Source organism: Manacus candei, unplaced genomic scaffold (genome assembly GCF_025592945.1).
Source record: "Manacus candei isolate 608988 ecotype Guabito, Panama unplaced genomic scaffold, ASM2559294v1 h1tg000027l, whole genome shotgun sequence".
NCBI lineage: Eukaryota > Metazoa > Chordata > Aves > Passeriformes > Pipridae > Manacus > Manacus candei.
The window spans coordinates 9,125,794-9,141,653 of record NW_026138075.1 but is presented as its reverse complement, the minus strand read 5'-3'; the positions used below and the strand labels follow the sequence as shown (position 1 = coordinate 9,141,653).

Sequence of the window (15,860 nt, the reverse complement as noted above, 5' to 3'; positions counted from 1 at the left end):
CCTCTGCTTAGCACAAAGTCTTAAGTGTTTGATAGATTACAGCTCTCTGAAAGAAATCTTGCCATAATCTCCATGTCCTAACATTTTCAAGATGAAGACATTTCCTTTACCCCCAGATTTGGCAGTCATACAAAATTGGAGCCTGGTTTCCAGTTATTTGTCCAGCTTCAGTTTTCAGTTTCCTGAAAATTATTCTCCTCCCCTTAGTCATTTTACACAATGACCAAATTTCTGTCTCCCTATTTGGATGTGCAGAGGGGACAAAGAAGATACTCTTCATGGGCAAAACATTGGGGTGTTATCATTTGGGGTGATGAGAGTGATTCAGGTTGGGAAATCTTCTTTTCAAAAGTGCCCTAAGAAGTGATGAACGATAAGGCTGAAAACAGGATGTTGACTCCTAAGTCACTAAACCTCCCCCTTGTGCCAAGAGACAATGCAGAACCTTGAAAAGGGTTGCACACCTCTTCCCTGAACTGCTGTGTGCTGAGTGTGATTTTAGGATGAAAGGTCCTTTTGTTACAGGACTGAGATCACACAGAGGCTCGGGTCAGCATTAATCATGACTGGCAGTAGTGAGGAAATTAGCTTTATTAACTACACTATCTTACACATACCTCTATTATTTTCCCTGCAGAATAAAAACAGTTATATTAGCCAAAGCTACCTTATTTTTTTCTGACACAAAGTGATTTTTCTCTCTCTTCATTCTGCACATTTCTTTGCTCACTTCTATGTAATATTAATACAATTGTTTTTAGAAACCCATTGAAGAGCCAGAGCCCTCAGGGGTATTGAATAGGCATAAACAGACTCCAGAAAGACATTTTTTAGCATTTAAAAAAATCAGCTTGAAATCTCCATTCATACTAATTCTTTAGGCATTTAAAAATTTGCTTTAAAATTCCATTTGTCCTGAATACATGGAGGCCTGGATGAAAAAGCTGGATGGGTTCATGGTTTCTCCTTTCCCTGTGTAAGCACATATGTCAGAGGCTGGCAAAGTTTACTGCTGCCCACCTGGAGCCTGAAATTTGACAGCCCCATGAGAAAGGGGGAAAGGGAATGGAGCAATCTGTACGGACCCGTATTGATAATGCTTTGATTTGTGCCCTTCTCACTTTAAGAAGGAGAGGGAAATACTATAGCACTATCAAACTTTTAGACTCACAATGGAAAGAAGCATATTTACCTTCTCCATTTCTTCAGTTTTCCAACTGGAAATTTTTTCCTGTCTGATGCTGTCAAGCTTCCCATTCTGAAGCTCAGTAGCCGAGAACTTTCTAAAGGGCCAGTGGAACAGACGCACTGAACCTCACTGAAAATTATAGTGCTGATAGTACTGCTTTGGAAATCTAGGTAATTTCTTGTAAAATATAAATGAGAAATGTGGAAGATGATGGTATGCTTTGTGTAAAGCTGGTGTTATTAGCACCTGGAGTACATTAAAGATAGAATCTTTTAATGCTGGGGGAAAACATACGTCGGGACAAGCAAGGTAACCCAGCATCTCTCTCCTATATAGGAAGGAGTACATAATTTGTATCTACAGAGCCTGCCCTGTCCACAGGATTTCTGCAGTCTGACTTGAATAGACATACACCTGAAATGGGAAAAGCTGAATGGGTAGTGCTTCAGTGGTGTCATCCATCTTAAACTAAGAGATCCCTGCACAGGCTGTTGTACTGGTCTTCTTCAACTTAATCAGGATATGAACACAGATCTGCTGATCTGCTGATAACTGGGAAGATTTCAGCAGGCCAACTATTGTCCCACTAAGATGTAACAACATAGATTCATACTGTTAATCAAAGGGAATTTCTGTTTAATTTTCAGAGATGAACACTTTTGAAAGCCTGCAAGAAATCTGTCCGAAAGGTAAAAGTTCCTCCTTTGAAGTAAGGAGCAGACCAAGTTAAATCTTTTAACGAGTGGTATAAAGGTGTAAATTTTATTCCATCTCTAACTGTTCAGCCAACTCAATACACTGACTTTGGTGATCTTCCCTTGCTTAAAATCTTCCCGGTTCCTGGTCTCCACTATAAACACCTCAGGAACGGGCAGGTAATTTATTTTTAATGATTACAGATTTAATTTCCTTTAATGATCACATATTCCATGTTGAGGGTGTAGAAATGGATAAGTTATACAGCTCTTCTAATTCAGATATAGCTGTAGAGAGGCTTTGTGACACTGTTTGGCAATGATGACTCTCTGAGCCCTCCTTTCAGCCTTGGGATTGAAAGTGTTCAGAGAGGCTGTGCTAAAGGCAGAAATAGCAAGAGCAGCATTTACACAACTTTAGTTGTATGGCCTTGCTCTTCAAGTAGAAAAGAGGCTACTTTATTTGGGAATGAATATTTGAGTTATTTGTCTTTGATCCAGTGGCATGGCACAGAACGGCCCATTAGCATAGTCATAAGCACCACTGCTGACAGACTCATGGATCCATGATCCATGTGGATTGGCAGCCAGGTGCTGTACCTTCTTTCCAACACATCTCTCAAAGAGCATCTGCAGGCATCAAGCAGAGGGCAGAGGGCAGGCCACGGACAATTGTAAACAGAAAAGATATGCAGTATTATCTGAATTGTAACTAAATCACATTAATTACACTCCAGTGAACATTCAGTATTACTGTTGAATCTGCAAGATGGAGCCATTAATTCTTCTTGTGTAAATAAGTATTCACTGCTTGTCAATGTTTTGGCTTCTCACCCTCAGGGTGACTGGAAAAACGGGTACTTAATCAGATTATTTCTGTCTACTGTGTTTTGTGATGGGGGAGTATTTTTTCTTTGAAAAGTGTTGTTGGTTTCCCAGAAGACCTTCAATAAATCCATCCCCAAACACTGAAAAAAACCCAATATGTTATTGTATGAGGAGCATTCTTCTAAACCGCCTTGCTCCTCTTTGGCAGCAAATATATGAGCTGCTTATGTATTTGCTGCCAAAAACCAACAAAAAACAGTCTTTGGTAGGGCACCAAGAAGCTGCATTTGTTGCTTACTCAAATTATTTTTTTAAATATCAGAGCCTCCTCACCATAATGTTTTCCTTTGACCACAATGGCCATTCTAGAAGTGAAATCTGGCTCTGTTTTTATGATGTAAAACATTGCTTTTTAATCCAGAAAGGAAGTCCTTCAGGATCGTTTCAACCATAGCTTGGCTATGAAATATTAACTCTATGGTGGTGTCTGCTACACTTGCACAGCAGGTGAATATTATTGCAATCTCTCTGGCTCTATCCTGAGGATTTCAGAACAGTTTTTCTAGTGAGACCCAATATTACTTTGCTCTGAGACATCACAGAAATATCTGAGGCCTATGATAGATTTGAATCCTCTTTCCTCATCGGTATAACCAATGGTGGAAACGTGGGTGTTGGTTGCACTTCAAGGGTTGGACACAGTGCTAACAGGTTCAGAGCCTTAACTCATTCTTAGGGACACTATGTTGCTCCTCATGATTCTTTAGTCCTTGCTAATAAGGGGGATTTAAGCCCCAACAGACTCTCATGACAGGTTTTAAATAATCAGATAATCAATTATTTCAATCAGAAATTGAAATCTCACAGAATAGTTTAAGTAAGACAAGTAAGTAAAATTATGCCTAACATACTTTTCCCCTGCTAAAGAAAATGTTCATAAGAAAATGCAATTTCAGCTCTATAATCTGAACAAGGTCATGCAAGTTGTTGGGTGTGAGTTTCTTTTTGATGAAAACTTGACTAGGATTTTTCTTTGTATGCTGTAAAACGTTTTTAATGCTTGCGTAACGTATCTTGCACAAACATCTAATGGCAGAACTTTTCTTAGTTCATTCTGTAGCACTGACATGACAATGGCATATCCAATATAAATATAAGGCATGGTAATGGATCACAGACAAGTTACTGTTTGGTGAGTTGCACTGCAACTAAAAAGCTTTGACTCATACAAGCAATCTCTTAAATGTCTTTACAGGAATCTCGAATTTATAACAGGCCTTCTGACCATCATTCAGTTAATTATTTTCATTAAAAAGTAACAGACTGGTATTAAGAGGATTAACTTGGTCATCAACAGTTGGAAGTTGTATTTAGTGATGGATGAAATTGCTGTAGTCAGCTCTAGTGCCTCTGTATAAAGGACTATTCACCTTCAAGGCTCCTACTGTTCCTACCTCATATTATCTGACAATGTGGAACAAATAGAAGTCTGCTATTACACAATATATTCAGTTGCAAGGATTGCTTGGGAATTTGACACAATATTGGAAAGTTGCAATGCCAATAAAGATTGGGATAGTCTGGGTCTCATAGGGAAATCTTTATTAGAAAATAGTGTGCTTTACGGAGGGAAGGTTTGCGAAGCCTTTCCAGAAACAGGCAGGGAGTGCCAGTGGATAGTGGTGTGTGGGTAGGCAAGGGCTAAGCCAAGAGTCATGAGCTACTGCTCAGAGGCATAACGTTTCCACTGACCTATTCTGGCAGGTATCTGAACCCACAACACTGATGTGTGCCTGAGGTGGAGAGTTGCAGCTAAAAAGAGAGGAAGGTTGTAACTTCACTGCAGAAACGGAAAGAAACACATATTATAAAATGACACCCTCACCCAACAAGCTTCTGCAGGCTGTTCTGCAGGTCTGGGGCATGCTAAACTTTTGTTAGCATATATGTATGAGTTTTTTGGGGTTTTTTTGACCCTAGCTGTCTTTACCAGAAATCTTTGAGACTTTTAGTAAAGAAGAGGTCTAGATGGGTGTTTAATTTTCCATTTAAATCAAGAATTCTCCTAAACAAACATGAACTGGAAAATATCATGTTCTAACTATAATAGAATCTTCAATTTGTCCTTGTTTTTTGACCTGTGATATAAATAAAGTGAAATCAGTGGAAAGGTTTAATCTGATGCAATCCACTTTACGTCTTTTTAGACACAAAGTGTTATTTTGTTCATACTTAGCAGCTTCTGATTTTTCTAAAATGGTCCATATCTGTTCCACACATCAACAACAGTGTCAAACCCTGAACACTCCAAACTACTCATCACTGAATCAGACAGGGAGGATTGATCACTTAAGAAAACTCTGCAGCTGGGAACAAACTATCTTCTTTCAATTGCAAACCTGCTTCTGCAGCAATCCTCTGGTACAAAAACTAACTACAGTGCTGCTTACAAATTTTGCTTTTATCTGACCACAGCTATTAAGGCATAACAAATAAAAATGATCAGAGTCTGAGCAGGCACCAGAAAGCACTGGTTTTCAGCCTAAAACTCATGTTTGCTTACTTGTTTGCTCAACATCTGTAGATAAAACCTCTGGAGCAGACTTATAAAAAGTTTATTATCACTATTTATGCATTTCCTATCCAAAAACTTGGACAAAGTCTTGACAATAAAAGACACCATGTTTGACTGAATTTCTCACGCCATTTGGAAGATGAAGGTAGGGTGGGAGCTGAAAGAAGCAGATCTTCATATGGCATTGCTGTAAGGGTTAGGTCAACCTTCTTTCCAGGTGTGGTCTTACCAAACTTCTGCTAAAAATGTGCTGTTTCACATATGCTTGCTTTTGGGGACTGACTGGGAAACTCAGAATGATTACCTAACTCCTTTTTTTGACACCAGGTCAAAACTGGTCAGTAACAATGAGATGTCTGAGGCCAAAAGGTGGTGGTTTTTTACAGGAAATTCTTTACATGGTCTCATGGATGTGATTAAAACACCATCTGAATACATGACTTCTTGGATTAGTTGCCACTTTAGTCTCCACTCAGGCTGTGGGACTAAGTGGCAATGAACCAGAGCATCAGCTAAGGCCAATAAAGGATCTCACCTTGCAGGGGTAACAAATGAGGCTATTGGGAGCCCTTTTGGTCTGGAAAGGACAGATAGCCCACAGTTCTCAAGTGGTAGTCAGTGGCTGTGTTCTGAAGTGTACTGGTTGTGAGCACTGGCACATGAACAGACCTCAGTATGACACTGTACAAATGGCCATTCATGACTGTAAAGATGAAACTTTCCTTCTAAACTGTCTGAGCCAACAGACAGTTACAAATTATGCTTTTTAATCCTAAGCATGCAAGAGATTAGACCCATCACAAACTCTTACAGATCAGAGGAACTCAACATTGTTATACACTAGGGTTCAGACACGGCTCTACTGATACTATGCAAAACGTGTTCTCCACATAAAACAGACACAGGTGCAACCATAAATCCCATCACTTAAACAAAAAAAAATCTGTAATAAAATTAAACACCTTTAACGTCTGAATTTGTTTCAATGACTTGTGTGTGAAACCTAAGTACTCTATACCACAGAGCTACCTATGACTTTCAACAAAGATATTCAACATACAGATCAACATGTTTTTCCAGACCAAAAGAAGAGGAATTTAGGTTAATTTAATAGAAAAAATAAAATATGGAATAACATTGATTTTGGTCATTATCAATTACAACAGAACTACCCTATTTTACAAATAACAACTGAACATTTTACACATGTACAGTATTTTTTCAGTAAAAATGAATTTGATTAAAACAATGTGTCAGATTTTTTAAAGAAAACAAAGTTATTAATTTCTTCTCTATAATAGTGTTAGAGACATTTGTAAGTATCCAAAAAAATTCTTTACAATCCATTACATAATTAAATCTCAATAATGAATATATATTTATATATAATATATATAATATTAAGTTAAACTTTGAAAGCATTATGTTCTAGTTAAACACGTTATATTGAGAAATGAGGCAGCAACAGACTAGTAGTTAAACTAGCACAAATTTGAATGTTTATCTGGAAATCTGTAATGGGCACCAAAGGAGCCTGACTGCCCCCTGTCATATTGAACCAGGTTGTAATAGTTTACCTGCTCCCTGCTAAAGAGGACATTACCTACAGAAGTTTGTATCCATTCATTTGTAAAGCCTCCACAATAATTTTTGATAATTTTTTATCCCCTTTATTTTCCAAGATTTACGTTCTTAGATTCAATCCATTCTCTGTTTGTATGTCCTGGAATGCTGAAAAAGACACTTTGTATGTTTTAAGTATTATCCCCTGTAAACAGTATCTTTGAAGTTCAATTTTCTGTTTCCTGTGAAATGACTGTCTTTTGAACTGTATGCTGAGTGAAGCTGATGAAGATAAATTAAACAGAAACTTGTACTGGCAGCCATGTGCCTGGGTAGGAAAGAGTGAGGCTGGGCCACTTTTCTCATCACCCAGGACCATTTTATAGTGAGGTAACTCCATTGGCCTCACGAGGACTATTCCTGCTGAAATTTCTGTTGTGAGCAGTTAAAGCAGATTCAGGCCCATCACGACACCAAGAGAACCACTGGTTTACTGCCCATTATGCAATTATACCTGGAGTTGTATTTGGCAAATTATAAATTCAGTCCTGTAAACACATCCTGTCACACACAGTCACACTGGCATTTACATATGGGCACTACGAAATAGTTCCACATATCTGTATGATAATATCCCCTTTTTTTAAATGAACATTACAAGACAAAAATAATTTATGAATACTTCTTACATGTTAGCAATGTTTTCTGACTTCTGAGCATATACATTACTCTCACTTATGCAAATCAAGAGAAGTAGTATCTCCTAAACTTGTCCACTACAGGAACAATTTTTTTTTAAGTTTGTCTGAAATAGCTTTGACAATTTAAAAAAATAAAATAAAAATCCTAGCATATCTGTTAATAAGCTAGCTGTCTAAAACTGAAATCTATATGATCAAAACCCCATTTTGGGCAAACATATATACATACTGCATATGATAAAAAAAACAGCATACAGCAGAGGAAGCAAGAAAGAAATGTGTTCAGAAATATTCACTTTTCATTTTTTAAAATACTATTACAAAAGGGGCAGAACTTAGTCCTGCACTAATGATGTTTCTGATCCCCTCAGGAACTCAAGTTCCCCCTGTCAATACACACTGCACAAAAAAAGACTAATGCAAACTTTTTTGTATTGTTTAGTTTTAATCCATGTAAACTTGTGTTGTATTCTTGAAACACTCTTTAAACATCTTGAAGTGGAAAGCAGCAGGAAAAAAAGGGAAGAAAAAGGACTTTCAAAAAACAGGAATAATCCTAAGGTTGACAGGAAATCAAATCAAGAGTTAAATGTTAATTTTGGCATCAGATGCTTTGGTCACACAATACTGACTCTGCGATCCTGGATGCTCAGCTCTAGACACCCAGTTACGAAAGGTAGGTGTGTTGTAGTTTTTCCATTTAAGTTCCAACAAACAGTTCACCATCTCCCCAGGCAAAGAAGAGGGAGAGAGAGAAACGTGGTTTTCTTTCTTTCCTTTTTTTTTTTCCTTTTTTCCTTTTTTCCTTTTTCAATAATATGGATTAATCTATAAGTCTATAGGAGCAGGAGGATGCTGGGAGGTGTCATTTTACCCCTTTTGTTTACATGTTCTGCAACACAATTGCTGAAGCACTTTCCGCTGGCAGAGATTGTTCTTTTTCACCAGCATACAGAATCCTCCCTCGGCCCAGGACTCTTCCGTGGCTTCCAGAGGGTAGCAGCAAGAGAAGGAGGAGAGGTTGAGGATTTGGAGAGCATGGCGTGTACAATGGAGGAAGGTTTAATTGGTCAGACAGGTAGATTTGGTTGAAGAGACCATTCAAGAGCAGGTAGCAAATAGGAAATTTGGTCCATCAAAAGGAATTCCAGTCAACAGCATTTTTTTTTCAGGGAGAGGTATTGTGTGGTCCGACAGGGAATGATTTGTATCCATTTGTGAAAAGGAAAAAAAGATTAGAAAGAGAATAATTAGAAAACAGTGATATTTACAGCAAAGGAATTTGTTCTCAATTTTTATGAATCAAAAGAATAAAACAATCAAACCACAGAAAAAGAGTAAAACATTGTCAACAGAAATACAAATCCTGTAGAGTGAGTTAAACTAGTAACCAGTGCTTGATTGTAATGAGACTCTCTCTGCTTTGTAAATTAACAGGAAAAAAAATGCTTCTCATTTTCCTTAGCTCTCCTACACTGTTGAGAACACATGGTGTGTGGTGTGATCCAGCATGGTACACTGCAATTGCCTGAAGACCAGCAAACCAACGTGTTGTTCTCATGAGAGCTGCATTGGGAAGAATGGTAGAGACAGTACTGAGATGAGGTCGTGGGTAACTTTACATGTATGTGACTGAAGTTGCATGCGTATAAATGAAGATGGATTTATCCAGCCATAATAAAGACCAAGCTGGTATTTCAAATGTTTGCATTGTAGAAATCAATTGCAATACCATATTGAGACCACTGTTATTCAAAATTCTTAGCATTACGCTTCTTCTTCATTTGTCTGTCTATATCTGGCTACTTCTGGAATTGCTCTAGATTACAATGACTCTTCCAACCTCCTGATGTGAAAAAGTCTCATGACTAATTTACCCGTACCTGTAATGTAACTTTACAATGGACAGGGTATTTTCAAAGTTTGAAGGACTAAATTCCAACAGGAACTGTGAGGGTCCACAGAAAGAAGACTCTCACCTGTGCCCTTTCTTTTTTCTTTTCAAGTCTTTGGTAAAACTCTTACTAAATCCAGTGGAAACAAGCTGGACCCAAGAGTCACTGTTAACTTTTACTATGTCTGATGTCATATATCTTCTTGGACTTTGTTCTGGTGTGATTTTCCTGTTAGATTGCACTTAGTGGGCTCTATCTACAACAAGTAATTCACACAGTAACATCTTCAGGGAAGCATAATGTTATCTAAGTGTCTCTGTAATTGTGACATTTAAAAGGAATGAATATTAGTGAATAATTATGCCAATCATATGCAATAAGAATGCTATCTTGGTTGGCACAAAGAATTTGGAGGAAGTTCAAATCACCCTAAATTGCATGCTCTCTATTTCAGAATTCTTTTGTTCTCACCCTTTCACACAATTCAACCAATACTGCAGGTACTTTAAATGGTTTTTACTTACCAGCATTTTCACAGCTAAAGTGGTGAAATAGATAAATGTAATAGTAAGATTAATAGTACTCTAGGGTCTTCATATAAAAATCTGTTGAAAGCATTGGCTTTGAAAAAATGATAAGGAAGGAAAAAATAGGTTGTTGGCAGGGGAAAAAATGATATTTGGAAAATTCAGGTAAAGTGGATGTGACTAATCTACATGCAAATGTAGTGTTCTCCTTTTCATACACCTGAAAAACTTAAAAAATGTAACTCTGACTTTAAACCAACAGAGAAGAAAAGAAACAGACCAAACCAACCCAATACACTTAAAAGAAGAAGTTGGCAGTGGTAAAATGGATCTTTGCACAGAATAGCACTTACCATCCTTGCATACTGTTCCCATCACGCAGGCACCAGTGTCTAGGTTATAGCCACTTGGACAGCTTGTACAGTTTCTGTCTCCTTGACCACTACAATCCAAACAGCTGGCATCGCATCTGAAAGACAATGGCAGCCGTTGGTCTTCCAGTCCCACCAAATACAAGAGTTTCTAGATACCTTTTCTGTATTGAAAAGGATTGTTTGCTGTTTCTAGAGCTATCAGGTGCTACAATATTGCTACTACTAATAATTATGATGATATAAAATTAGATACCCCTGCAACCCAGTCCTGCATCTTTCCATCAACTTTCTATTCAAACGTTTTTTGCTAAATAGCTGCATTATTCTAGTGTTTTGGTACTAGCAGAAATACTCAACGAAAAGTATTAAACTGATCGTGCACACATGCGCCAAAAAGGCATGAGGAAAGCTGTAGGACAGAATGACTGACGTGCTGCCCAGTCCTTTCATCACCCGACTCCATTGTATTTTCATTGCATTTTGATTATTTTTTTTGTGTGGAATATACTTAAACACATGGTGACTCCCTTCCCACCCCGAATTCAAAGTGAGTCAATGACTCCAAAGGGCAACAAACAATATTTGTTTAATGAAGAACGGAATAAAAAAAAATCCCTTCCTTACACAGCACAACTTTGTCCAAGATTCCTCCAGCCTTTTGTACACTGAGTTAGATAAGCTATCCTGGACAGTACTTTAGAAATAAATTTCTGCTATCTTTGTGAATATGTCGTGTAAGAACTAAAATACTCTTTATAAATAGTAATTAACTTGCAATTAAAAACCCCCTAGTTTGACTATTTTTGTTTGCTACTAAGAAATGCAGATCCTCTGTCAGATTTGTAAATTTTATACTTTTTCACTGCAGACTGTTTAAACTGAAGGTCACACTTTAAAGAAAACTTTATAAGGAAAGTCACACTTCATAAGAAAAAATACTTTCAGAAGACCTATATGAATATAAATCAGATTAAAATAAATAACAATAACAACAACAATAATAGTAGCAATAATAATAATAATAATAATAGCTTTTCCGTCACCTGCTTAGCATGCAATATATTTTTTTCTACTTTTGAAGTCAACAGTATTTTATCTTCTCATAAATATTATCTTTTTCAACAGTCTAATAGCTACTATGCTACCGAACTTCAGATACATTAGCCACTGATCATACCTTTTGCAGCTTTTGTATCCACTTTCAGTAGAGTGATCAAGGTAATAACCACTACTACAAGACTGCACACATCTTCCATCTTCCATAAAATAACCCTGTGTGCAGTTTATACAGGCATCTACTCCAGCACCTTAGACCACAGAGAAATTGTTAGAATGCATATACGTTGTTAGAATAAACAGCATTACATAATTTCAGTGTACCTTTTCCTGAAATAAATGACTCTTTGTAGTTCTAAAGCTCCTACAAAATCTAGCAAATGGAGGGCATTATTGTAAATCATAATAAGCTCTATCAAAATTTAAAAACAAAAGATTTAAAAAAATCTAAAAAGACCAACCAATCAAAAAAGGAATGTATAAACTCTTTAAATTAAAAACCTTGATTTCCATGCTAGCCAAAGCAAGTTTACCATATTAAAATATATTAAAAAGCTACCAAGAGAATGAAGTTTTCACATACATACAATCACTTTATACCGTAACTGCTATAGAGTGGAATAAAATCAGAGCTAAAATCCTACAGGAAAGAAAATTACACAGATGATGGGGTACCTGTACATGTTGCACAAGAACGGTGGCATGTTTCACATTCTTTGCCATTATGATATTTTCCTTCTTCACAGCGGATAGTACATTTAGTGCCATGCAAACTATTGTAAAAAGGAAAAAATGCACAGTGTTTGGGCAGATAACAGCAACAGATGACAACAAGATCATGCACAATCCAGTAGTTCTCTTTTAATCAAAGAAAAATCCACACATTCCGATTCGTCACCTTCCTTCATTGGTCATATTTTATAAATTTAGAGACATCAATCACTTCAAGTGGGAATGAAAAGCAGTTTTGCCCATGGGGAAATACAGAAGTTGTTTACAAACTCCTTGTAAATACTACCAAGTAACAGGGGACAGACAAAAAATGAACAATGACAAAAACCACTAAAAATTCAGGCATGTAAAATGTAATTATCCATGAGGAATTTGGTAAAGGGTCAGCATCACTGTATTAAAAAAAATGCTAAGGGACTTGTTAATACTTCTCTCTCATGCTTCTCTGAAAGACCACCAGGATCTCCTGATACTATGCTACAGCACAGGTTAAGAACACATTCATAGAGAAAGAAATCACAATCTCTGCAACAGCAGTTTCCCTTGAAACCTCTTAACTGAATGCCAGTACTATGTGTCTTGTGAGATTTGTCAAGATTACAGCTGGAGGTATTCTGCCTGCAGGCACTTTTGAGAAAGCACAAAAGTAACAGAAGGAAAAGAAATAGCACAGAGAGTCACACTTTCATGCATTCTTCTAAGGACTGTTTATTGCTTTTGTGTTATAAGGTGCCTATAGCAGTTTGTTGGGTTTCGGTTTGTTTTTTAAAATTTATTTATTTTTTAAACTAGGACTTCTCTGCCATGTTTACCATCTTCTGTGGAACTTCAGTGTTCATCCAGTTTAACACTTTCTCTAAAAATGCTCTTCAGCTCTGGGGTTTACCACCCTGAGGGCTAACATGTTCTACAGCCTGGATCCAGCAAAAGTCAGGTACGCTCAGCACCACGGGAAATTTTCAAGAGTCTACACAGTCCCAGTTTAGAAAGCAAACTAGCAATTCAACAGAACTAACAACTCTTGCTTTCCTGTTATTTTTCCTCAGTCATACAGCTCAAAGAGCTTTACAACGCACATAGCATTATCATGTTTTTACAGATGGGAAAACTAATAATTTGCCCAGATTTATTTAATGGGTCAGTAATGGAGCAACACTGGAACCCAGGCCTCTCAAGACCCACTCAAAGAAGGCTCTGCCCATTGATAACTCTGCCAAGAAAATGCTGAAAGATCTGAAGAACTATCCAGTACGAAATGCATGTCCCGCAAGGCTCCATTTATCATCCACACAGATGGTGTTTTTAAAAAATGTTACCAAAATTTACCCTCAGTTTGCTAATATTGCCCAAGAAAACATGAAGGTTGGGTTCTTTTGATTTTTTTTTTTTGTATTTCAATTTCAATAAAGAAATTCAGCTATTGATGTTCTAGGAAAAAACACTGAGCTTTTATTAAGACATGAAAATCCACTTTACTGGGGGCTAAAACCTTGGTATTAAAATGTTAACACAAGGCTCATATTCTGAAAGAATATCCTATACATACTGAATGCTGACTTCATATTTTTTTGTGGCACTAAGCCAGCATACATTCTGTCATAAATGTTGCAAGATTTTTGACTTTCGCTGCTTGGATCAAAAGGTCATTCATTCATAAAGAAACTTGAAATATGTACTGCTGTTTTGTAGGTTTTACCTATCATTTTCAAGAATGATTAAGTTCCCCTATGAAGAAAAAAAATCTCCACTACTGTTTAAAATATGTGAACACTATACAGTATAGAATTGAGCCTGAGGTACTTGAGATAAGCGAACGATTGGATATAAGAAGAAATACAATAAAGATAAGAAAATAATTTCTGACTACCACATGAACGAATTAGAAAAATTACTAAAATTCATCAGCTCTACCTCTAAAATAACCCTGCACTGACATACTGCAGGTCAAAAAAGTAAAGAAGCCAGCTTTCCACATGGTTGTGACTTTTATGTTATCTGAAATGAAAGGCCTTCTAAAAATCAGTTGTTAGCCAAACTGGCATAGAAGAAAATACGGTATTACAGAATAAACAGCATTGTAACAGTTGACATAAAGGCCATCAAGGTTAAATAGCTATCAGATGTTCTTCCTTGTGTATCCACAGTCTTGTATACCTCTTCTGGTATTATGTTTAGTGACATCCATAATTTACTTACCTTAGGCCATGTCTGCATTCTGTGCAGATTTGGAATTCAACACAGGTCTTACAGTTTTCACTACATTTTCGACAAACAATCTTATCTACAAAAGAAAAAAGCCCAGAAAGCCTTGATCAGTTTTGTCTGATAAAACTGTATGAATATATTATTGCATGACTTACCGCTTTCTAATTTGACATCATCAAGCTAGACTGAAATAGCTAAATTCTGCCTAGCATTACCTTTTTCCATCAAACATTGAATGGTTTACTATATTTCTATACATCTGAACTAATAGCTGCACTCTGAGAAAAACATGTTTTAAGGTCATTATAAAGTCTCCTAAATATTTTAAATTTACATTCACAATTTATAATATGGACTTAAATAATCTTCTCATATAGCAGTGATATGCAGTAATGATATGCCATGTGTTAAAGAGGCTGTCCTGCAGGCAGTCTGTCCTCTTCCTGATTTCATGCTAAGAGACATACCTGTATAAACAGATCTCAACAAAGTAAATATATGAATTACTTAACACCTACCTTTTAATCTCAAGAGTTCCCTTTAACAAATGTCTCTATCTCTTCAGCCCTGCTGTCTTTTGAGATTCAGTGACATGTACCTTTCTAAGAAGAAAAACCCAATTTTTCCATTTAATCCTAAATCTTCATCTATCCATCCTAATTATGTGGAAAGGAATTACCTTTACTGTAGTTCCCACTTAGTGAAAATAGAAAAGTTAAGGTAGGACCTGTTTTTACTAATTCTCAAAAATAAACACACAGCTTCATGACAAGAAAGCAAAAGGCTAGGCACCCAGGTGAACAAAGCTCCTGAGAACATATTTATCTTCTAAGGAGTGTCTAAAGATAATCAAAGTCACTGCAGTCTTAAGCACACGTTTAAACATATGTCTAAGTATTTTTGCTAGCCAAAGCTGGAAATTAAACATGGTCAGTTTCTTGGCAATCACAGGAGGAAGCTGAAGGTAGGTATCAATCATGGCAGAGGATTACTGCTCTTGGGCTGTCACTTGCCTCAATTCTGCTACTGTTACTGCCAGTCACTCCCAGATGAAAAGATATCCTGTCACTAAACATGGTTTTTAAAATAATGGAACATTTTTCATGAGATTCTTGATCACACTTGGTAACAATATATTAACAAGAACAGAATAAGAGAGAGATACATCAACATACACTTTTCCTACTTATAAGCATTCCAGCAACCTCCCCAGATCAAATTCTGTAGTCCACAATATGAAAACAACAAGAAATACTAACTCTTATCCAGGTAAAACCCATCAGGGCAGTTGGTAATACAGCTATTGGTTACTTCATTCAGGTAGTAGCCAGATTTACAGGTCATGCACTGGTCATTATGGCCTCCAACGCAGGTTTCACAATTGGGTGAGCACTTTTTACATCGTTTCTTGTCTGCATTGTAGTGACCAGGTGGGCAGGTTGAAACACAGATCCTGCAGACAGCAGGGAAGAGAAGGCAGAGTCGTTAATGAAATAACCTGCCACCACATTCCTGGACCA

General features: G+C 37.0%; 1 protein-coding gene across 8 annotated transcripts in view; it reads right to left on the bottom strand.

The window, feature by feature from the left end:
• Positions 1-15,860, bottom strand: part of PCSK5 (proprotein convertase subtilisin/kexin type 5) — a 250,017-nt gene that overhangs the window by 53,602 nt on the left and 180,555 nt on the right. For 7 of the 8 annotated variants that reach the window (XM_051789299.1, XM_051789294.1, XM_051789297.1 and 4 more), the window contains 5 exons: positions 15,600-15,793; positions 14,332-14,416; positions 12,079-12,176; positions 11,525-11,654; positions 10,327-10,442 (listed from right to left, as the gene is read on the bottom strand). In XM_051789299.1, coding sequence (XP_051645259.1) covers positions 10,327-10,442; positions 11,525-11,654; positions 12,079-12,176; positions 14,332-14,416; positions 15,600-15,793 — 623 coding nt within the window. Of the gene's footprint in view, positions 1-8,278; positions 8,538-10,326; positions 10,443-11,524; positions 11,655-12,078; positions 12,177-14,331; positions 14,417-15,599; positions 15,794-15,860 lie in introns of those variants that run through there. The other variant, XM_051789302.1, reaches the window with a different exon arrangement.